Consider the following 21,480-nt stretch of genomic DNA (forward strand, 5'->3'; position numbering starts at 1 on the left):
CATTTTGTGTTGGCTGAAGGCAAGTCTAGGAAATTTGAGTAGCCAATACTGATGCTTTGAGTGGGACTTAAATTCAGAGGTCTCTGGCTAGTGGATCTTGTTCCTCTGCTCAGGGTTAGACCAATAGCTACATTTGGGATCAGGAATTTTCTTCCACAGCCAGTTTGGCATGAACTGTAGGAAATTGTGCCATCCTCTGTTGTGGCATAATGGTCCTCTTCCTCCCTTGAGCATATTTAACAATAATGCCCTTGCAATAGCAGGACATTGACAGTACCCTCATTTCCCTTTTTATCTGTAGCAAGGTAGAGGGTCTTTAATGTTTTAGGCGTTGTATCTGGAAACTGTAAGCAAGGGTTGTTCTCAAATTTTAACTACAGGTTAGACAAACACTTGTCTAAGAGTTTAGGAAAGGGGTATCAAACTTCTCTAGTTCTGTGGGCTAGAGGAGAGGTGCAGGCCTAGTCTACATTCCAGATGAATTATTTGGGATTGGCCCCATGGGCTGGATCAGGCCCACAATACCTCTTCCCATCCATGCCGGATTCAGCGCTCATACTGGCTGGTACAGGACTGTGCCACATGCGATGCCTGCTTCAGATGGTCTGGGACCCATGCTACATCCAGTGCCCACCCTGGACTCACTGGAGTGGGCACTGCATGCAATGCACATCCTAGAATGACTGCAACAGGCACCGCATGCAGCTTTGCATCTTAGACTAGCTAATGTGAGTGCTGCATGCAGCGCAGTTCCAGGCCAAGTGCCAGATCTAGAATTTAGGAGTTGGGAGGTGGATCTCCAGACTAGTCCTGCATGGGTGCCATGTGCAGAGCAGGTCCTGGAGTGGGCACTAAGTGCAGCATGTGTATGGTACTGAGAGTACCATAACATAACATCTTCCTGAGAGTGCATAATGTCCAGGTGAGCTAACAACAACAATAATCAACTACTTCTTCACAGGGGGAGCTCCAAGCTGTAGAACTAGAAGTCTTAGGTTGGAACCATACTGATGACACATGTGGAAGGATCAGTGTCACTCCATATGCTGGAATTTCCATTTCCTTAATTTACTTTATAAATACAAGCATACAAAAAATAGGAAGCAGAGAAATTATGACATCTTATTCATTCTTAATTTGGCCAGTTTGTGTATATGTATTATGATACTACTAGCCAATTACCCATCAGGAATGACGGGGGCAGGGCAGGAACAGAGCACCCCCCCCACCACCACCACCGCTCCATCCTCACCATCATGGCGGAGCTCCACTGTGTCACTGCCACCTCCTGTCTGGAACAGTTAGGGCACTCTAGTTGTTTCAGACAACCAATCAGATTGCAAATAAAGCATTATGGACAGACAGACAAACAGGCTAAGGCTTTTATAATATTAGATTTTTTTATTACATGCATATTATTTGATGTATGCTAATTCTATGCACAGGGTAGACAGCAAATAAGACAAAGAAAAGGATTTGTTTTAAAAAAGGTGTGTGTGGGGGAGGTTGTTCTCATGTACATGTGGCACTGAGAACCAAGAAAACTGGATCTTATTCTAGGTTTCCCCAAAAGGTTCTTATGACTATCAGAATGCACATGCATGAGAAAACAAATTCAAGTCGTACTAGGAAATTTGATTATAACATTTTTAACTTTAATAGAGTTTGGCAAAATTTTGAACCCAAACTCACTGTGCTGAAAAATGAAAATTTGGATCAACTAAAACAGGGGTCACTAACCTGTGGCATGGGTGCCACAAATGGCATGGACAGCCTCTGTGTGGCACATGACAGATTGGGGAGGGGGCAGGAAGCACAATGGCAGATAGGACAAGGAGCAGAAACCAGAGCAGCATATAAGGCAGAAGAGGGGGAACAGAGTGGCACTTGGAGAGGGGGTAGTGCTTAATTCATGGCATGCCACTGAACTAAGCATTTCAGATTCCTGTCTAGTTTACTGAATGGTTTCAGCAAATATAAACAAACAACATATCCAAATATATCTAAATGCTTTGAAGTGACCTTTCCTTAATTGATCTTTTATTTTTTTTTCCCATTCAAAGAACTTAATTACAACAGTCAAAACTGTGGTTTGGAGCGTTAGCAGAATTCACAGATATTACTTGACAGGGGTTGCATCGTAAACACCTCTGCTATGTCCCCCATACACATATGCTGAGTAGATATGCCCTGTATGGGAGAGATCTATACATGCTAAGCACCTTGACCCCATCCTGAACGATAGTTGCTGATGCATAACAAAACATCTAAAGCCTCCCATTCTAAACAGTGTGTACCTGCTGGTTGGCATCGCTCCACTTGACATCAGAAGAACAGTGGCCAGCAGGATAGAACAATTGAGACAAACCAAAGATATGAGACACCCACTGTACAATCATCCTGCAGCACACAAATGTCTGAAGTCACACAGGAGTTGTCTCACCAGCACCCAACCTCTCGATGCCACACCCAAAGAGACATGACTACACATGTAGAGCAAAAGGCTGAGAAAATACCTGACAGCAAAAAAATGGACATTCCAGTGGCTGAGTCTTTACCACCAGGGACTGATGAAACAAGGCAAAAGTGGTGATGTCTCAACTGCCTACGAACCAAAGCTGGACACTCCAAGAAACTAATGAAGAAGTGGGACTGTACCATTAGTTCAACTACCTTTTAACCACAGCACAGAGCCTCAGACGATGCAATATCTGCTGCAAAGCCCACTGTTTGAAGGCACACGTACAATGTATGATCACACAAAGTACAATAAACAAGCATAAGCATGTCTAACAAAATGGTCAAATGTAGTGTAAAGACATGAGAAGAAGATTACAATGGTTTCAAAATGAATAATAAAGACCATTCAATTTGAAACAACAATTTCATTAAAAAAATGAAAAGCTGTTTCAGGTCTAATTGGTTTTGGTTAAATGTTTTACTCAACCTGAAACAACTTGCTCCATCTTTTCACTACTGAACATGAAACAGAACAAAACAAAAATCAATTACTGACAGAGCTCTATTTTACTGTTAGTTGTTTAAATGGACCTAATAGACCAAGAGCTTCCTCAAAATCTTCCTCAAAAAACAGTACTACTTTCCTATTTTAGAAGCAAATGATCCCTCTAGGTTTTGCAACATATGCTATCTTTCATTGAGAAGTGAAAAGATTTAAAGAGCAGAAGTATATTTTGCACATTTTTTATCTACCTCACCTGAAATGCATCAAATCCTCCCCTTGGCACTTTCCAAGAAAAATATATTGTGTGCTCTTCTTTCCCTAAAACCTGCAAATCAGAGGGTGGATCAGGATCTAAGGAAAAGATAGAAGGATATAGATCAGTTAATATTAGAATACACCATACTTGTTCAAGGGTGAATAACATTTATTGATACTATTTCTGTAAATCAGTATTATTAGTTTATTTGTACATGTATATCTCAAATGGATATGGGAAGGACTGAATTTAACCCTACAAAGAAAACCAAGAAAAAGTTTTGTATGTATATACCATTATGTTAAAATAACTGATGAACCAAGAATTGATGGCATTTCTATTAAAACAAAGAGGAAAAGTACATACATCTTCCAAAGCCTTAGGATCTTTGGTATGAATATTAAGAATGTTACAGATGTATGATCTAATCAATCCATTTGAAGTTTTGTGATTATATTTTCCATAGAGTTATACATTTTATACAATTTTCATTAATCAATCATGAACTTACTAGTGCTAATCTTGAGCATGGTAGGACGACTTCTTTTTAATCCATTGGTAGTCACAATATTAAATAAAAAGTCAGTCCCAGGAAGAAGGCCATCAAATTTGAATATTCTTCATATGTAAATAAAACAGGTATTTTCATTAATTAAAAAAATATAGCTCATCACTGTACACCCCTCACAAAGTTATGGTTTGAATATGTCTTAAGTAAATATACATACATACACCCCCCCACCCCACCCAGAACATTTGTATATGAAAAAAGTCTGATTCCTAAGAGGGCCCATTATTGGGTCCGGGAGCAGATCCAGGGGAGTATAGCAGTGTAGACACACTCTCCTTCCTGTACAACAAACCCCAGCTGCTGCAGGCATGAAGGGAGCACCAGAGACGCTCATGCCCTGCTTCAGCCATGGGCTGTGTGGGGCAGTTATGCAGGAGCTGAGCCCAGCCAGGAACAATGATGGTGGTGGCAGTACATAGGTTCCCCCTTCCAGTGCTTGCTCCTGGCCAGCAGGGGGCGAAGTGGTAGTGGGATGAGGCCAGAAGGAGGAATGTGTGTGCCACTGCTACTATTCCCAACCAAGCCCAGCTCCCTGTGCAGCTGTTTCCTGCAGCCTCAGCTGAAGTGGAACTGGAGCAGGGCAGGAGCAGCTCTGGGACTCCCCCTTCTCAGAGGTCAGCTGGGGACAGAAGTGGGAGTGGTCCCCCCTTTTGTGTATGTGGCATGTTCTTTACCCTGCGCCCCAGTGGCTGGACTAAGGACTCCAAGCATGTGTCACCCCCACCCCCTCATGGCCTGAGGAGAAATACACCACAACCCCTCTTTAAAAAAAAATTCTTAGGTCTGTCCGTGATTTTTGTCCTGCATTTATTTCACATGCAAACCTCAGGGACCATGAACTCACAATAGTCTAGATCTAGACATGGTTGTCCCCAGAATCTGCTGAGCAGTTTTCCAAATCCAGAGTCTGAATTTGGGCTTTTCTATTTATAGAACTAAACCTGTTGAATGCGTTTAAACAAACCAATCATTGGAAATTTTCTTTTTCTTGATTTTAAATGTGCAGGGATATATTCTAAAAAACACCTACTAAATAACTCTGCAGCATAGACTCTTCAAATACCTTCTTTTGGAGGGCAAGGATTGGGTACTACAATAAAATCTTCGTACCTTACACTGGAAGATAATATTTCTTCTTTGCTGAAGCTTTTGCTGACTATTGAAACAATGTAGCCATCAAATATATTTTGTGCTGGTGGCCAGGTGACAGTTATTGATTCCGAATCTTTACTGTGTTTTACATATTTAACTGAGCTTGGTTCTGTATCAAAAAAAATACAAACATTAATGCAAGCCATTCAGACACAGGGCTTAAAAGATAATTATCTTCAGTCACAAAATGTTACTCAGGCTTCAGAGACAAAGCGTAGTTCATACCTGACCTGATTTTCCAATATGCCTAAAACTCTAGGTAAGAGCATTAGAAAACCTATGTCTTTACTGTGAGAAAGGCAGTCAGGTAGCTAATGTGGGTTAGTTATTCTAGCACAAAGCAGACATTTTTGGCAGTGAACCCATAGGACAAAACCCTATTTCACTTTAAAGTACCTAAGTGGCACTTATGCACAACTTCGATTCTATTTCTACGTAGTGGTATAAACAGAAACAAGGAGACAGCACTGAGAATGGAACAGAAAGTCCCTCCTACATTTCAGCTGTGTACTGGTTAGTACACTGGTCCATGGAGCAGGAGACAGTGAAATTTTAACCTCTATCTGTGACTTCCCAGTAAAGTGCTCTAATCACCACCATGGGTTAGATATTTCCTAGAACTCTCCAGACTTCCTCTTGAAGCTGACTTACTGTACCTTGTATTTTATAGTTATTCATACTATTTCTACCCCACAGTGGGTAGAGACTCAAAGTTGGACCCATAGCCTGCTCCCCTCTAAGGCAGGATCTGTCTTACCAAGTCATACTCCCTTTGGCTTTTTCTCTTCCTTCTGACCTCATGTGACTTCCCCTACTGCCTGCCCTAGTGGGCCAGCTTCAGCAGGAGGAGAGCTGGAGTGTATTCTAGTAATACCTACTAGTGGTTAGAGCACTTTGCCAAGAAGTAGGAGGTGCAAGTTCAGACCCCTGACCATGCTTTAACTACAAGGCTAGCAGCTTAAAACGTGGGAGGGTCATAGTTTCATAGTAGGTAGGGTCAGAAGGAACCTAAGCAGATCATCAAATCTGACCCCCTGCCAGGGGCAGGAAAGAGTGCTGGGGTCAAATGACCCTGGCTAGGTGATTATCCAGCCTCCTTTTGAAGACCTCCAGGGTAGAACCGTACACCACTTCCTTTGGAAGTTGGTTCCAGATCCTAGCCTCCCTGACTGTTAAGTAGTGCCTCCTGATGTCTAGCCTGAATCTACTTTCAGTCAGCTTACGGCCATTATTCTTTGTTACTCCCAGTAGTGCTCAAGGCTCAGCACTGTCTGCTGGTCCCCTTTGGCAAGTTTATAGACAGCCACCAGATCCCCTCTCAGCCTTCTCTCGTGGAGGCTGAACAGGTTCAGGTCCTGTAGCCTCTCCTCGTAAGGTCCTGTAGCCTCTCCTCTGCCCTGTTGCCCCTGGATCATGCAAATGGCCCTCCTCTGGACCCTCCTGATGCTGTCCACACCCCTCCTGAAGTGTGGCGCCCAGAACGGGACACAGTACTCCAACTACAGCCTGACCAATGTCATATAGAGGTGGAGGATCATTTCTTTGGACCTGCTTGTGATGCATCTATGGATGCATGACAAGGTGTGGTTAGCCTTCCTGACCGCATCCCCACATTGGTGGACCATGTTCATCTTGGAATCAATAGTGACTTCAAGATCCTTCTCTGCCTCTGTGCTGACAAAAAGGGAGTTCCCCAGCCTGTAGGTATGCTGCTGGTTCTGCCTCCTTAGGTGCAGTACCTTGCACTTGTCAGTATTGAAACCTATCCTATTCTCATCCACCCACCTCTGTAACCTGTCCAGATCTAGTTGTAGCCTTTCTCTCTCTTCCAGCATGCCTACTTCCCCCCACGTCTTGGTGTCATCTGCAAATTTGAACAAGGTGCTTCTCACCCCCTTGTCCAAGTCGCTGATGAAGATGTTGAACAGTGTGGGCCTGAGGACTGAGCCCTGGGGAACCCTGCTGCCCACATCCCTCAGGTTGAAAATGACCCAACCACCACCACTCTCTGAGTGCAGCCCTCCAGCCAGTTTGCAACCCATCTGACTCTGTAGCCGTCAACACCACAGTCACCTAATTTTTTAATGAGGATGGGGTGAGAAACAGTGTTGAAGGCACTCCTAAAGTCCAGAAAGACTATGTCCACTGCGACACCTGCGTCCAAAGATTGTGTGACCTGGTCGTAGAAGGCAACCAGGTTGATCTGACAAGACCTGCCTCTAATGAACCCATGTTGATTACCCCTAAGCATAATCTCCCCTGTTGGTCCCTTGCAGATGTGCTCCTAGATAATTTTCAAAAGAGCTTTCCCAAGACCGAGGTGAGACTAACAGGCCTATAGTTTCCTGGGTCCTCTTTCCTCCCTTTTTTGAAAATGGGGACCACATTGGCCCTTTTCCAGTCCTCTAGCACCATGCCAGAGCACCACGAGTGCTTGTAAAGCCATGCCACAGGACCTGCAATGACCTCTGCCAGTTCCCTCAGCACTCTGGGGTGGAGATCGTTAGGACCTCCTGTGGTATATTACTCCTCTGGTACATATCTGGGAGCTGTGCTGTTTCTACAACTAAAGTTTAAGACTTACCTAACATTACATATGTGCCTTGGCAATTCTGTTCCACCATGATTTCACACAGCCATTGGACAGCCTACTAAATATACTCAGAAAGGAAGTGCAGGATGCATGCAGCCAGGCTGAATTACAAGCCCTGCATAAGTGCAAATACTGCAATTATACTGTGCAAAGTGCCCCTTAGGTGTGTGAAGATGAAACAGGATTTAGCCCAGAATCTTAAAGTCATAACCAAGCTCCTACTTTTGGCTGGCCATATGGAATATGACAACATTTCAGGAAAAAGCAACAGCATACTGATGCATTCTGAAACAAAATCATTAACTGGAAATAGTAGCAGAAAGTGGCAGGGTATAGCAGTCACTTAGACAGAAATGAAAATTTTCACCTGATCTGGCCACAGAAAGCAGTCTATAGCTGTGACCAAACACAAATGCACAGCCACAAACAGCTTAAAAACGGCCGATTGGGTGAAAATCTGACTCTCACTGCATGAGATATCAGATAGAGACATTTCAAAATGAAGTGTCTTCTGTAACTCGTGTCTGTGGAGCTTCCAACCTGTAACTGTTTTAAGAATAGGAGGAGGTAAAAGGAGTGGAAGAAGTTCAGTCTGGAGCCACTCTGAGGTGGGGGGGGACTCCAATCCACCCACCCCACCCTTTAGCATCAACTGGGGAGCCTCAACAATGAGCTTCCTCCACTACCTTTCTCCCCTCCCATTCTGAAAGCAGTGAGCACCATCAGAGAGCTGTGGCCATTGCTATGATAACTGGGCTGCACACTTCCAGCCCACAGCTAGATTTCCTCCCTCCTCCTCACCAAGTCAATAGTGGACTTGTTTGGTCTGGGGTAACGTTCCAAACTTAGAATGCTCAGAAAATGTTCTGAGTTATAGCTGGCAGCTGTACTTCTGTCTGCATTAATGCAATGCTTGAACAGGCTATAGATATCAGTGACATCATAGAGAAGTAAGCTAAAGATGGATTATACATTACAATTAGATCATGTTAAGATTACTCAAAACATGAATCATCATGCATTACAGCTCACTAACAAGGACTTCAAGCATCTTAAAATTGCACATTTTGGGGGAAGATTATCTGAGCTGTACTACTTAGCTTGACTTAAATAAATTCCTGGGTGTTCACCTAAGATAAAACCACCAATTTGCAATCCTCCAGTATCCCAGGAGGCACTGCTCCCAGATGGACCAAGCTATCACCCAAGACCCTACACCCTGGACTGACAGCTGGAAACAGCCACTCAACAGGAAGGTGGGGTGGGGTGAATGGGTAGGGGTCAGTGGAGAGGGACGGCAAAGGGGAGAAGTGAGGTTGGGAAGCCAGGGAGGAGGCAACATGGGGAAGGGTTGGGGAGGGTCAGGGTAAGAAGCTGGAAAAGGGAAGGAACAGCGGAAACGGGGGAAGTTGGCAGGGAGGGAGTTTCTGAACTGGTGTCCCTTCTGCCCCCAACCCCCAAATTGCCCCCTCTACCCTAGATTGCTCCCATGCCACACCAATTGCCCCTCTGCCCCCAGATCACTGCCCTGTCACATTGATCACCCCAAGAGTGCCAGATGTGATGGTGGCAGGGCATCCCTCCCCCTGCCTGTGCCTGGGGTCTCTGAAGACCATGCCACCCCTGCATAACATACACACCCAGACCCAGCATGCACCAAGCCATGAAACTGAAGGAGATGCACAGGGAAGGGGCAGGGGTGGAGACAAAGAGCTGCCTGGCAGCTTGGGGTCTAGATCTGGGTGGGCAGAGGTGGCACAAATTTCAGGGATCCCAAGAACAGGCAGGAAAAGGCCCTTGCTGGATACCTTCTGCTGCTGCCACCACTACTGCTCTTGTGCTGATGGGCGACAGGGCAGGTATCCTGGTGTGAAGGGACCCATCACAGGGTGGAGAGGGATATGCGGGCTGATGGGGATGGTGGGGTGATTTGCTAGACTGTGGTTAGAGAGCCAATGAGCAGGGTAGGCATGAAGCAAACTTAAAAGCCATAGCCACACCCCTGGTCACCATCCTCTAGTGCACATTAGAGACAGCAAATGCGTGACTGATCACTAGCACTATTTAACTTTAACACAGACTTCCTTAGAATTTGCATCTGCTAATACTAATGTGTAATCTCACCCTAAGCAAATTATGAGCACATGTGGGACTCAGAACGTTTCCACATAGATTAAATCACACCCAGATTCAACAGAAGGACTTTATTTGTAAGTAGGAAATGGGTAGCCATGAGAAGATTTCATCTAGTTGTGTAAATAGGGAGAAGATGGCGGCAGACAACCAGGTAACAGAAAGTGTGCTTAAAATCCAAGGATCATGACAGAAAATTTAGGAGGCTGTGATGAAGTATATGTATGTGCTGCTGACTAAAAGGGGAACAAGGCTACTGTGGCAGAAACAAACCAGACACAAGGAGAACTATGATGGTTGGGAGAAAAAAGGGAAACAAATGATGTCATGTCAAAAGAGACATCAATATTTCAGGAAGAAGAAAAAATATTACTAACATGTTTCATAAAACAATTCAGAAAATGGAAAAAATCTTCAGGACCAAACTAAACCTTGGTGTGACTGATGCAGCTGCAAAGGGATACCAATGAGAATTATATCCAATATATGCCAGGAATCTGTTAGTGTAATAATATCTAAAACTTGTCCAAATTAGAAAGGTAGTATAGCATGCTGGATCCAATATTAGTGATAAAAATTCTGCAAAATTTTAAGTCTTGCTTTTTGGCTTTCTCTAATGACTTGAGAAACAGTTGCCAAGTATTTTGCAAGATCAGCCATCTGCCAATTGAATTCATAAGGTATTATTAGCAGGACCATTGTATGGTATAATCCAAATAGGTACACTTTTCAAAACAAAGAAACAGCTAAAGAAAAAGAACCAAGATAACAATGAAAGGCGAAGTGAGAGAAATGATAAAGAGTGCTTTAGGCCAATAATTCTTCAGGAAACTGCAGCAGAAAACAAATGATGCAACAGAAGCATAACATTAAAGTCTCACCTGTCTCTATTCCCTTTATTTCAAATAGGCTATCTTTGAAACCTTCTTTTTCTGTTCGAACCGTGAAGTTGTATAGCATTCCAGGAATAAGGCTGGAAAATACTGCCATTTCTTGTGTGATTTTTTGTACCTACAAATCAGATAAATCATATCTGGGCTATAAAGTGTCTGTGAAACAGTAACTATACACATTTTATGCAATTAATCTTTCTAAGAACATACCATTACAGCACGTGCACAATTTGTACATGTGACTTCATACTGCTGAAAATTTCCATCAGCACGATCCCAAACAATTTGTATTGAAGTGTCAGTAATATTACCTTCACGTACATTTGTTGGAGCTGCCAGACCTACAAAAGCATAAAACATTAAGATCCCTTATAGATCCCTTTCACACACACACACCTCAAAAAAATGAAAATAGGGGTTTCCTTCATGGTTGAAGGACAAATAGTTTGCTAATGATTAATTTGCCTGTCCAAAAATCAAATTGGGTTTGCTTACAAATTTGTCTCTAGGATTAAAGATGACATTTCTGAGCAAACAAGCCTAGCAATTTTTGCCATCTACTCTTGGAGAAGTGAATCTGGGGGGAAGGGAGGATGCACTAATGCGGTTGCACCCCCATTTTGATTTCTGCTCCCCCCAAAGTTTAAAATCAACTGCCTGGCAGTGACAGCAGCATTTCTGTTCAGGCAACAGTGAAAGTATCAACTGAATTTGTGGCTCATTCAAATCCACCTGATTCCTTCCAAACTCCTAATTCCACAGGTATTAATGGCCATCTCTCTTTTTTAATGGTCTTGATGTTCCACTACAATTGATGTTCTAATTACAATTTGATCATGTTAAGATTATTCAAAACATGAATCATCATGAATTACAGCTCATTAACAAAGACTTTAAGCATCTTAAAGCTGCACCACTTTGGGGGAAGATTAGCTTGACTTAAATTAATTTCTGGGTGTTCACCTAAGATAAAACCACCAGTTTGCAGTCCTCCAGTATCCCAGAAGGCACTGCTCCCAGATGGACCAAGCTATCACCCAGGACCCTACACCCTGGCAACTAACCAAGGTTGTCTTTCTTCTGCAATTCTGCTGTCTTTTACCTGTTCCTGGTAACATAGCTCCTATTTCCAGCCCTGCAGACTGCCTTTAATTCATTCCAACATTATATTTAATTAATTCAATCCAATAAGATTATATTTCTTTTTTGCTTCGATATTAAACTGAATAATATAATGTAGCCCAAAGCCCCTAGCATTTTAGTAAAGCTTCTAGTTTATTTTTGCCTGGAGAAAAATATGTACTATGTTATATGCCATACTCACCATCTGTACCCCCCTTCCAAATCTTAGATCTGCCCATGTACTCTTTTAAAATGTAGTTAATCCCCTCTTTGCAAGTATCATACAGTTATGACCTATTTATTGAGGGTTAGCAAGATGATGCTCTGAGATGCACCAAATTTAAATGACTTGTTCCCTTTTTAGTAAAATGTGTATTGCACAGTGCAGACAAATATGTAAAATATTTAATTTAACATTTTCTAACCTTATTTTCCTTGCAAACTTTGTAAGTGATGAGTTCTTTAGTTTTCCTCACTCTCTTCTTGTAGAATGCACCTGAGCTGGTTATTCCTTTCAACCCTGGAAATCCACTTACCTCAATATACACTGCTTTCCATGTTGTAACAAATGCAACGACAAAAAAAGTTAAGAAAATTTTAAATTAAAAGTTTCACATATTTTTTTCTGCAGTTTGTGCCACCCAAACACCAATTTTTGTGGAATAAGCAGTGGAGAATCAACACTTAAGAACATAAGATCATAGGACTTGCACATCAAAAGATGTAGCTACTCAGATCTTAACACAAAATTCACTCAAAAACACTCTAGTTGGCATGTTTTTGCTTCAACTTGGAATACAAAAATGATCCCACACATAAGAGAGCCATGAGTTCTGGAATACAAAATAGACAATTTCAGGAAACCTGTAAAAAAGTATGTTTCACAGCAAAAAATATTAATACCAGAAATTCATATCTATAGGTTAACTTGTGGTTGACAGCAATATGTGCTTAGTGTAAACAAATATTATACTAGAATTAACTGCAAAAGTCTGGATTCTGGAAGAGGATGAGTAGTTTAAAAAAGTAGGTAACAAAAACTTACAATAAAACCCAAAAACATAGAAAACATTTTCTAAATCTACAGGTTTTAACAAAGAACAACATTTTCATTTATTGATAACAAATTTATTTCTGTTTTTGGTTACAAAGAGATAGCTTTAAATGTTATTTAATTTGTTTAGTAAAGGTTTGTGCCTTCTCCTTTCTCTCCCCTTTTCTTCTTCCATGTTTCCTATTCCCCCTCCATGTTTTCATCTACCATTATCCAACTTTACTCTATCTTTCCTGCTTTTCAGTGAAGAAAAAGAGGGGAAATAGTGGACAAAAATACAGATTGAGTGGCTAAGTTTAACAGAAACAAAAATTCAAAACATAACATTTAGAAAATTAATATTTAGCTAAAGGTAATTTTAATAAATAATTTCGTTTAAAGGAATTCAATACCAGTTCTAGTATTAAGTCCTGCAAAGTAATCAGCTTGTGTAATTCCACTGTTTAGCATGATGCAACACTAAACTCCACCAACTGTTATACATTCCTGTAATGCACTAGTGATCTATTAAATTTCAAGACTCAGAAAAGCTGAGGATGTTAATTATATTGTTTGTTTATAAGTATGTCAAAAGAATGGCTACTTTTGTTGGGGGGGGGTTGTTGTTTTTTTTTTTTTAACCAGAGGGCCAATGGCAATTTAATGTTGTTTTAATTCCTAATTATGTACAAAATATTTGTGAAGAATTAGCATTAAATCTAGTAAATGAGCACAAAGACTAAGCATGTTTAGGAATGTAAATTCATATTCTTTTTTTATAAAAACACGTTTATTAGGATTTAAATATAAATTGCCTAAATAGTTATTTCAAGGAAACTTTGTATGGAGTAGAGGAGAATGGCCTTCAAAAAAGGACTAAGAGTTAAAATTTAGAATCAGAGTCATATAAAAATTAACTTAAAGTTACTTACATGTTCTTACTGCAGATACATGATATACAGAACTCAACATGTTTCCACTTATTGTGGAAACATAGAAGTCATATTCTGTGCCTGGGATCAAGTTTTCAATAGTTATTGTGTCATCATTCTTTAAAGCAAATGTTGCATTAGGCCCTCCTTTACTTGCAACATATATACCATCAAATATTCCAACATGAGGCATTTTAATAAATAAAATCACAGAATAACTATAAACTTCATAGGGGACAACAATTTCAACTGGTTTAGGCTCTGAAACAAGAAAAAAAGAGCATTTTTAAAACGATACAAAACAGTTGTAAATAAGCTGAATGAAAATCATAAATAAATCTGAAATAGCTATTCCAACTGTCTTTGTAACGAAGTGATAGCTACCAAATAAAATGCATTATTATTAGAAAATAACAACAGCCAACTCTTGTATGGTGCTTTATGTGAGCATTACATTAAAGAGCTAGGCTAGTTTCCTTCCCATCATAATTGCAGTAAGTATACAAAGTATTTGAAGCAATCGTAAAGAAATTTTAAATGAGGTATGCAAATATAGTTCTATAACAGATGCCAAATAATCTTGCATTATTTCTTGCTTCACAGTCAGTGTTAATGGCTGTGAAAAGCATCTTCTTTTTGCCATGTGTACACTGAATGAGGCATTCAACATTATCCTATATCAGAAATATGACTAAATTTTCCTGATAAAAAACAGTGTAATAGTTTATATTAGCTGTGATGCCAGCATTTTTTCATCTTCAATTTTACAGCCTTACCCCCTACACAATGACACATATTTCAAGGGCAAATCCTCCACATTCCTTTTGTGCTGCTAAAAATCTATATTTCCTTAGGAAGACATCCGTTTATCAGTAGACTAAGCATGTATACACACGTTTTGCAATGTATTCCAATTTTCTCTAGAGGAAATGGGAGCACATGTATGAAGCAAAATATTTACTTCTGAAAAAATGCTGCTCCCTTATATATTTACTTCAGAGGAAATCTTACGTAAATTTACACCAGAGAAAGTTACACTGATGCATGTGTCATGTATCTGCTAGTCAGCATCACTCCAAGATAGCTATTTGCTCAGTGCAAACCGTCTCCTCTGCTTCTTAGTATAATATAACCAATCTCTTAACAGTAGAAGTAAGATCTCTTAGCATGCATCCATCTCTTCCACTCACGATGATTCAACACTGTCCCTGCACTTTCAGGGAAGACTGATACAACACTGTAGCATTTGCTTTTCATTATTTTAAATAATTCTGCATCTATAAAATATTAGAGATTGTGTTTCTGCCAGTGTATCTAAATGTATTAGAAATCTCAAATGAGGTTTTTGACCACCAAGAAAAATTCACCTGATATTCCAAATCTTTTTGCTAACCAAAATTAAAGAAATCCATTAGTCTTTTCTAAAATATTATCTTACTTAGTGTGCATTGAATCATCTTCAGTTCACTCATATTTCCATTATTTACAGTTGCTACTGCTATTTCATAAGTCATTCCAGGGATTAGAAGATCAACCTTTAAGCTCTGTGTGTTGTTTAATAGAAATGTTAAAGTTTCATCCACATCCATAGTAGGTTTAACTTGAATGTAGGATTTCTGGCCCTCTGGTGGTAGTTCCCAGTTAAGAATCATGCTGTCGTCTTGCACATCCTCAAGATGAATAAAAACCCTGCTAGGTGGACTGACAGCTTAAGTGAAAGAAAAAGAATTATATATAAAATATAAGATAATTTATTTAAATAGTAGTTATTCCTAATATAGACCCTTTTTGTGACATTGTAACACAGCATACACATAACAGTAAAAGCCTTTTGCACAATGGTTTTATCAAAAGCTAAGTTATATTAAAAAACATGTACATGCCTACTGTAGCTAATGATATATTGTTTTCCTTTAGCTTGTATGTTAAATTATTCTACTACTAGTTTTATATACAGGAAGAATAGAAGAGGCAGGTAGTAACACACTGAAGAGCAGCAAGAAGTAGAAATATGGGAAAACAAGAGGAGTTATCTATAATGTGCATGGGGATACACAGCACTGGTACATTTCTAATCTCTGAACTGTTGATTCTTTGTTTTTTCAGCAATCCCTCACAGTCAAGAATGGTTGTGTTCCATGATTGAATTATCTGTGTGTTTGAAGATGACTGATGAGGCCTTTTTGGGACTGACATACTTTAGTGCAGCTCAGACATGTGTTTCCATGTAGAGCAGGTAGTGCTGGATTCTTGGTTTGGTCCGTAACACAGAGCTTCTGCCACTTCTGCTCTTCCATCTCCTGTTGTTGTCATAAGGTTTCAAAGTACTGAGGCCCCTACAGCAGACTCTTCCTCCTTTTGGGGCAGACCTGAGCAATAGTCTCCCACGAGTTGGTATTGATGTTGCATATTTTTAAAGTTGTCCTTGACAATGCCCTGAAAGTGCTTTCTCTGCCCTCCTTGTGAGTTTATACCTTGGCTGAGCTGACAAAATAAAACTTGCTTCAGAAATCTGAAGTCAGACATCTAGATACCATGGCCAGCCCAGTGAAGTTGATGTTAGATGATCAATACTCAAGGTCTCTGTTCAGGAGAACACTACTGTTGGTGTGTCCATCTTCCCACTGGATTCAGAAGATCTTCAACAAGCAACATTGAAGGTACTTCTCCAACAACTTTAGATGTCTCCTGTCCATGGTCTATATCTCATCTCCATACAGCAAAGTAAGGATCAAAACTACTTAGTAAACCATGAGCTTGCTTTCAGTTCTGATGTCATGATCTTCAAACACCCTTTTATTCAGGTGTCCAAAGGCTGTACTTGCACATTTAAGGCAATGTTGAATTTCTACATCAATGTCAGCCTTCTGTGAGAGAAGGCTTCCGAAGTACAGGAAATACTCAACATTCTCCAGAGGCTTCTGAAAGTTAAGTCTCCATCCCATTTTCTTGTATGGCTCATATACATTAAATTGATCATTTATAACACTATATTTTTACTGGCATTATATTAAAATTGTTCCCATTGCCCTTTTATAGCTAGACTCATAGAATTATAGAAAAATAGGAACCATAGGAGATTAGCTAGTCTTAGTCCCTGTTCATTGCAGGATCCTTTCTGTCTTATCCATTGCCGTCAATGTTTGGTCTAACATGCACTTAAAAACTCCCAGTGACAAAAGATTCATAACTTGTTTGGGTAATCTGTTCCAGTGCTGAGCCACCCTCACTGTTAGAAAGACCTTCCTAATATCCAATCTACATTTTCCTCCTAGCAATATAAGACTTCTTGTCCTCCCCAAAATATTCGCAAAGAACAGTTAATGACCATCTCCATTACAACCTTATTTGTACTTAAAGTGTATTATCAAATCCCTCTTCAGTCTTCCTTCTCCCAGTTCTTCCAACCTTTTGTGTATGCTATGATCCACACAGTTGCACACCAAGTTTTCAGTAGTTTCATTTAGACTGTATTATCTTAGTTATGAGGTTATCATGGGAGACCATATTGAAAGCCTCCCTAAAATCATGACATAACACATCCAAGTCACAGAGCCTGACAGCTTGTCATTGAAGAAAATAAGGTAACATTTTACCACCTTTGTTCACAATAAATAGTCCCTTACTCTGCAAGTACAAACTTTCACTTGAATATAATTTTGCACAAAGTAATAAACAACTTAAGTGGGTATATCAAAATCTGACTATTGGTATAATCACTGATCTGCCATCATTTCTATTAACAGAGCAATTATAGGAATTTCAGTTATTTTTCTGTCATTAAATGTATGCATAATAATAACAACAATAGCTACAACAATACAGTTAACAGGTAAATAAATAGATCCCTGAAGAACAAAAATGGAGGTGCTAATTGTTTGTAAAGTTACTACATGTTAGAGGGAGTGAAAAGAAAGCTTAAAAGAAAATGTCTTTACTTCCCAAAATGCATTCAAATGGACCATATACATACGGTACTAATTACAAGCAACGGTATATAATAGTTGAAAAAGCTATAAATATGTAATCACCTGTTGTGATTAATATTGCCTTCTCACTGCAGCTGAGAGAGCCTTTTTCAGCCACAGTCTGTAAGTATATACAATACTGATGAAATGGCTTGAGGTTTCCAATTATTGTCGAAGTGTTAATTTTTTCAACTGCTAACTTCTCCCATTTGTTTGCTTCAGTATCCAAAATGGTGACAAGATAGTAATGAAAAGATGCACTGGTTGAGTTCTGCGGAGGATCCCATTGTAAATGTATTTCTGTTGATGAGATGTGGGTAGCCTCTAAATTTTGAGAATGTAATGGTCCTGACAAAAAACAATTAGAAAGGGAGAATAAGAAAAAAGTTTCTGACATCTCTGATTACCATCTTTTTATTTAAAAGTATAATTAGAAATGGTGACAGTAAAATTGTTTTTATAAACATATTAAATGACAAAAATCACAACTCCCAAAGGGTAAAAAGAAACAGCTACACCACAGTATCTCTTAAGTGATTATATGTAGAAAGACTGAGTAAAATCTTGGTCCTGGATATCAATGGTAAAACTTGGATTGAATTCTTTAAAGTCAGGACTTGACTTGTTGTAGGAAAAGTATTAATCAATGTTATTTAATTAGCTCATATGACCTAACTTTCCTTAAACACTAGACTAGGACGTATTTATTGACAGCGCTTGTTAGAACTGTTAATAGCTATATCTATTTTTTTTAGTTTTGCTCAGTATCACAGAGACAAGAACTTGGAAAATTTGTCCCCGAAATCAGTTTTAAACATCAGACCACAGCAGATAATACTTAATATAATGGCACTCTCTTCTTCAAACCTCTTAATCATATTTGTTTCTTATATTTAATATTTACAGCTAAAACACTGATTATTTAAAACGTATTGAACTTAACATGAATTAGAATCTAAATTGATTTGTAATTAAAAATACAATATTAATATGTTATACTACTGTTGCCTATAATACTTTAAAAATCAAGAAATGAACTGATTGAATCTAGATTGAAGCTGAGATGCAGAACACATTCCTCTCCCTGAGTTAACAGTCTTGGTAGACTGAGACTTTTTTAAAAACGATGCTTGTGTCTGGACTAATTTTTCCTTGATGATATTTCACTTTGATTCATCTTTTGATTTAAGGGAATTATGCACCTTTATCCACTGGCAGGACCTATTTGTGTTCACTAGTGTGTTCAGCTAGATTTTTGGTAGGACAACAATAAATGAACTATAACTTTCTCTATACTCCACTGGTTTGGTGTATTGGGTCAAAAATCCATAGTGTAATCCAAACAATGAAAATCTATCTTTGCCTTTCTTATATCAATATGGGCATTGCTATATTTCCAAAACAAATCTTGTACTTTGAAATTAGAACACATGCCATTTCATTTAATCCTGTCTTTGTAATCATTCTGCCAGCTGACCCTACTCCAAGTTTTTAACTTGCCTGCCTTTTTTCTATTTGTGTGCAATGAAAAATTTTCAGCCCTCGTACCACCTGTTCCAGTGAGTAAGGCATTATAGCATAGGATAGGGAACACGATTTTAAACACATGACACTGATTGTGTTTGAATATAGGATTTGATTCTGATTATCTCTATAAAGAAAGCATATTGAAATAAAATACAGGGTCTTAAAAAATAAGAAAAAAAAAAGAGTAAATGCATGATTATTATTCCTGCATGTTTTGTAACTCACTTGTTTCTACCAGCAGAATGGGGCTTAAGTTAGTGTGTGCCCCGCTTGGGCTGCTTGCTGATAATAAAAATCTATAGAAGCGTCCAGGAGACAACTGACCAACTCTGGCATGTGTTGTATTTCGAGACAAGCTTTGAATATGTTGTTCAAAATGATCAAAGTAGTATTTAATTATAAGTTCAAATCCCGAATTGAGCCAGTTCCTCAAATCACTCCAAACAAATACAGCTTCCGTTGTATGAATATCCTGCACATAGAACATGAAGTTATCTGGTACAGGAGGTACTGAAAAAGAACACCGAAATAGGAACCATTAACAAACGGGAAGTCCTTTTTTCTAAAATGTTAAATCCATGCCTGCCTGTCTCTACCCTAGTCTCATCCCCACCTTCCCAAATCCAGTGCTGTCTTCAGGATAGGAGGGGGGAAGGATGGGAGGGAGTTCTGTGCTGGGGCAGGGGTTAAATTTTAGATTTATGTGCCCCCTCCAGATAAAGTTAGTAGAGCAGGGGGTTATAAATCTAAAGTTAGATTTACATGGATTTAACTATATAGGGGGGGAAAAAAAAAAACATATTTCAGGCAAGTTTTAAAACCAAAAAAAATGTAGTTACATTCATATTCACAAATATATGGCAAAGATAAAAAGCAGAAAAATCCTGTGAAGAAATAGTTTGGACCAGTTGGATTTTGCTGAAAAGCATAACAGTCAGTGTCATTCTCTGGTATCATTGATAAAGTTGAAATTTCAGCTTTTCCAAGATAAGGAGATCCATCTGTCCATATGAGGTGACCTTCTTCCTACAGCAAGAAAAATTGCAGTTATTTAAATGTAATAAATCCTTTTAAAATTATTTTTAAACAAATTAAACAACAATGCTAGATTATTACTGTTCAGATTTTCTACTGACATCTTTGAAACATCTATTATTTTTTTCCCAATTATTTAAGAGAATTATTTACACAGATCATTCTGAATGAAATACATTTTTACTTGCATTGTAGCTATCACTCCAAATTTACAGAGAGTTGCTGGAATGTTACAGTGAATTTGTATGATGTTAATGTAAAATGATAAATAATTTCAAAGAATCTTTGTTAGAACATTTGTTAAGAGCTGGAGAGATTCAATTAGTAATGCGATCAATGAGAAAAAGTGGTCTTGATCAGCCTAAAACTATATCTATATTTGTGTTGAAAACACAGCATAACTGGCTGAAAAAAATTCAGTGTTAGATTCACAAAATGAGAGAAGAAAGAGCTGTCACTCCATTTTGCCCAGTAGCATGGCAATTAGGACATTCATCCAGGATACGGGAGACCTGGGCTCCATTTTCTCCTTTTGTGAAGAAGAATTTAAACCATTTCTTACATCCCAGTAAAGAGCTCTATGGAGCAAAATATAGGAATTTTTGGGGTAGGGATGTTCTCAATCTCTCCTGTTGATGACATCATTTTGCACATAATTAAACATTCACTGAGCCAGAGCAGGCATGTCAATATGTCCACAAAACAGCAAAAGAGATTGAAAGCAACCCTTGCCCAAATGCTTTACAGCAAAGGTATCTAACCATGCAGTTGTTTCTTCTAGCCCACAAGGCTCCTGGAAGAACCAGGAATTGGAGGGTGGGCTGGCTGGGGAATTCTGGGGTACACAGCCCAACTGGTGATGTACTGCAGTGGCAGTGGGGCAAGCAACAGCTGCACTAACCCCTGTGGAACCCATGGTATGGCTCAGCTGGCCACCAGAGGTGGGTCTGGATATGGTCTGCAAAGAGCTCCAGGGATCCAGATATAGCCCCAGGGATGGGAGAGCCAGTAAGTTTGACACCCATGCTTTACAGCACACTAGTTAGGACACTCACAAGAAAACTTGGACTAAGTGCCCTCCAGCAGCTGAAAAAAACAGAACAAACAGAATTTGTGCTTCCCACATCTTGAATACATGCACTGACCACTGTGGAAGCAGATTTAAGAAAAAGGCAATGTTTTTAAAGATGTCCAAAATGTCACAAAACATTTGGATTTGGGTTGATTATTGCTTTTATTTCAGTGAGAAGGGAAAAAAACCAAAAAATAAAATTCATTTTGGTTTAGATTGAACCATTTT

The 21,480-nt window shown here is 39.3% G+C and overlaps 1 protein-coding gene across 6 annotated transcripts in view; it reads right to left on the reverse strand.

Moving 5' to 3' along the window:
- PTPRQ (protein tyrosine phosphatase, receptor type Q) overlaps positions 1 to 21,480 on the reverse strand; it is a 217,037-nt gene that overhangs the window by 183,031 nt on the left and 12,526 nt on the right. For 5 of the 6 annotated variants that reach the window (XM_019543150.1, XM_019543152.1, XM_019543151.1 and 2 more), the window contains exons 6-15: positions 19,985 to 20,171; positions 19,371 to 19,655; positions 17,682 to 17,966; positions 15,089 to 15,358; positions 13,651 to 13,911; positions 10,774 to 10,904; positions 10,552 to 10,681; positions 4,903 to 5,053; positions 3,733 to 3,839; positions 3,219 to 3,316 (exon numbers count right to left, since the gene is read on the reverse strand). In XM_019543150.1, coding sequence (XP_019398695.1) covers positions 3,219 to 3,316; positions 3,733 to 3,839; positions 4,903 to 5,053; positions 10,552 to 10,681; positions 10,774 to 10,904; positions 13,651 to 13,911; positions 15,089 to 15,358; positions 17,682 to 17,966; positions 19,371 to 19,655; positions 19,985 to 20,171 — 1,905 coding nt within the window. The remainder of the gene's footprint in view (positions 1 to 3,218; positions 3,317 to 3,732; positions 3,840 to 4,902; positions 5,054 to 10,551; positions 10,682 to 10,773; positions 10,905 to 13,650; positions 13,912 to 15,088; positions 15,359 to 17,681; positions 17,967 to 19,370; positions 19,656 to 19,984; positions 20,172 to 21,480) is intronic. The other variant, XM_019543153.1, reaches the window with a different exon arrangement.

This window comes from Crocodylus porosus, unplaced genomic scaffold (genome assembly GCF_001723895.1).
Source record: "Crocodylus porosus isolate Cpor-Errol unplaced genomic scaffold, CroPor_comp1, whole genome shotgun sequence".
Lineage (NCBI taxonomy): Eukaryota > Metazoa > Chordata > Crocodylia > Crocodylidae > Crocodylus > Crocodylus porosus.